Here is a 3,306-nt window from a genome sequence, read left to right as displayed (position 1 = left end):
AACATGTGGGCGGCGTTATGCAAATCTTCCCACATCGTGAAGTAGACATGTGGGGGCGTGTTCGAACGAGCCGTTTTAGGTACACTGTAAAAAAAATCTGTGACATTTATGGTAAAATACCGGCAGCTGTGGTAACCAGAACTTCACCGTTAAAAATATGGTAGCAACATGTTAGGTTTTACAGATTTAACGAAATTGCATCATATGACCCCTTTAAAACACGGAGAACAAAACATAACAAACTCTGGTGCAGTTAATTAGTTCCTATATAAAGCAAACTAGTGTTTTCAGAACAGTGTTAGTGTTAGTCTCTCACCTGATGGAGGATGGATGGTGTTTTTTCAGGTGTCCTCCAGTATGTAAAGCCTACAGGTTCAGGCCTCGAAGTTTCCCTGTCTGAATAAAACAAAAAAGTCCACTTTGAGGTGCATTTCCGCGTTTTTCATTGAGAAATGGAACATAAAGCCAACTAAAGAGTTTCTTTTTGCATATGATGTAAATCCAGCGGCATTTCCTGCCACTCCTGTGTCACAATAAGGCCGATCTTCCTGCTGTGTGTGTTTACACTGTCAACAGAGGTCTGCTTAGAGCGACTTAACCTGCATCACTTACAGGTGTCATGAAGACAGAGAGCGAGCGGGAGAGATCTCCATCTGACAGACAGTCTCCGCGCCACCCGGCTGTGATGGATCGTTCTCCGTCAGCGTTACCATGGAGATGCGGTCACAGCATCTTCTGACAGCGAAGGTGGCAAGCTAACTATTTCTTGCTGTCGGTTTTTTAGGCAAGTAATCGCACTTCACACTGGCAGCTAACACCTGACAGGCAGCTATTTTCCCAGCATGCTCCCGGTTCACGGGGCAGCGCGGCACACACTCTTGACAGCCGCTCAGGTGTTGTGTGTCAGCTTCTGCGTCGTACTGTATTTATGTATTCACACTGTCGTAATTACCAGTGGGAAACTCTGGGAAGCTTTGGCTTTCCGAGTTGAGGGCGTGTCATTTAAGAGTCATTTAAGAGTCAGTTAAAGCTGAAGTGTGTAATTTCTGTCTCATGAGCATCACCATATAAAACTGCAAAAATAATGACTGTTTTCAAACAATACTGAACAGTCTCCACCTGCTATTGGTCAGCCAGCAGATAGCCCTGCCCCCGACCAAATCCATTGGTTGAGGATAGTTGAATAATTTGTAGCAGTATATGAATGATAAAATAAATACAGCATCAATTACACAAGGCCTGTACGATTAATTAAAATGAACAGAAATGGTGATACTGCTTACCATGATTGATAATAAAAAAAAACTCAAACAAATTTAATTAATAAATGTTATTATTACTATTATATAATCTGAAATACTCAATTTTTTCTTAAATACTCAGTTTTTTTTATTTTACTGTAAAATATTACCATAGAAATATCCTGAACAGTCTCCACCTGCTATTGGTCAGCCAGCAGATAGCCCTGCCCCCGACCAAATCCATTGGTTGAGGATAGTTGAATAATTTGTAGCAGTATATGAATGATAAAATAAATACAGCATCAATTACACAAGGCCTGTACGATTAATTAAAATGAACAGAAATGGTGATACTGCTTACCATGATTGATAATAAAAAAAAAACTCAAACAAATTTAATTAATAAATGTTATTATTACTATTATATAATCTGAAATACTAAATTTTTTCTTAAATACTCAGTTTTTTTTATTTTACTGTAAAATATTACCATAGAAATATCTCATTTTCTTTATTATATGAATTTAATATTTTTAATTATTTCATTTTTGTCAATAACATTTTTCAGGAAAATTTTTATTTCGCAATACAATTATTATAATTTTATTGATATTTTTACAGTTAAATGTTACAATAATCATTTTTAATGATTTTCTAGTTTATAATAATAATAATTTCACAGTTATTATTATTATTTTATATTGATATATTATCACATATTTGTTTGGTCAGCTTGTGCAGCCCTACAAACATTTTATTTCAATTTTGTATCAGAAAAATTGCAAAGTTGAGCAATGGAAAGTTAGTCACCTAAGTTCTAAATAAAATCCCTGTTTTTTTTTTTAGGAAATGAAAAGAGGCTCAAAAAGGGATTTTCCCAACACATTTCTTTAATTCCCATTAAAACCATGCAATTTGCTCCAGAATCAAAGCAGAATTCATCTCTTTTCCACCACTGTTTTGGGATTCAACAGACAGGTGATCTGGCAACACAGTGTGATCCAGAGCAACAGGCAGCAAGTGTCTGTCATTGACCCTTAGTCACTCATTCTGTGTTTACAACCGAAGAACGGCCTTCACACACACTCACACACACACACACACACACACACATTGATCAGCATGGCACTCATGTCCTCTCAGAGTCACACACCATCTGGAGCTGGTGAGAAAAAAGAAAAAAAGAGAGAGAAATTCCCAAACGTTTCTGTTGTAAACACTTGTGGAGGAGTAAGTGCTCGTCGTTCCTGCATCGCTGCCTCCTCCTCCTCCTCCTCCTCTTTCCCCTTGACTCGGCCCTGCTCTCACGGCTGTAATTACAGTGACGCTGCGGCAGCATCATTATACGCTCGTCACCTGCTGACAGACCCCAGAGAAAAGATCCCAGCAGCAGCAGCAGGAGCACTGAGAGGATGACGGCGCCGAGGGAACCACCGCATGAGACTGAAAACCTAATACTGCTCTGTCCCTGACTCCAACCAATCTGCTTCTGAACCAAAACCATCCGTTACGGAGTCCAAACAGTCTTCCCTTGACTCCAAACAATCTGTCCCTGGCTCTAAACAATATGCACGGCTACGAAAACTCATCCCAGACTCCAACAACTTAACTTTGACTCCAAAAACTTTCCAGTAAGTCCAAACACTCAGCTCTGACTCCAAAACTCTTTATGTAAGGTAAAATAACTTAATTTCATCAAACTAAGAAGAGATCAGAATCTGATGTATGTTTTTGTTGTTGAAAAAATTCAACTAATTAAGAAACAGAAGATTATATCTTACTTTCTCTGTCTTTTTTTTGCAGAATAACTGGGCGCATACAAGGGCCAGATTCACAAAATAGAAGAATAAAATTCTTCTTAACTGTCGTTTTCTTCTTATTTTCGAACTAAGAATATTTTGTATACCTAAAAATTTTTTCTTAAGACAAAACTTAAGAAGAACTCAAATCTTGAAAAGAATGTTCTTAAAAATCACTGCAAATAACTTATTTTAAGTATTTGCTCATTATAAAATAACGTGTGTGTGTGTGTGTGTACATATATATATATATATATATATTCTTC

The 3,306-nt window shown here is 37.4% G+C and overlaps 1 protein-coding gene across 1 annotated transcript in view; it reads right to left on the bottom strand.

The window, feature by feature from the left end:
• LOC107711383 (uncharacterized) overlaps nucleotides 1–3,306 on the bottom strand; it is a 24,419-nt gene that overhangs the window by 17,373 nt on the left and 3,740 nt on the right. Inside the window, exon 4 of the mRNA XM_016516373.1 lies at nucleotides 317–396. Coding sequence (XP_016371859.1) covers nucleotides 317–396 — 80 coding nt within the window. The remainder of the gene's footprint in view (nucleotides 1–316; nucleotides 397–3,306) is intronic.

This window comes from Sinocyclocheilus rhinocerous, unplaced genomic scaffold (genome assembly GCF_001515625.1).
Source record: "Sinocyclocheilus rhinocerous isolate Xijiao unplaced genomic scaffold, SAMN03320098_v1.1 scaffold402, whole genome shotgun sequence".
Lineage (NCBI taxonomy): Eukaryota > Metazoa > Chordata > Actinopteri > Cypriniformes > Cyprinidae > Sinocyclocheilus > Sinocyclocheilus rhinocerous.
This window is presented reverse-complemented; position numbering and strand designations above follow the sequence as displayed.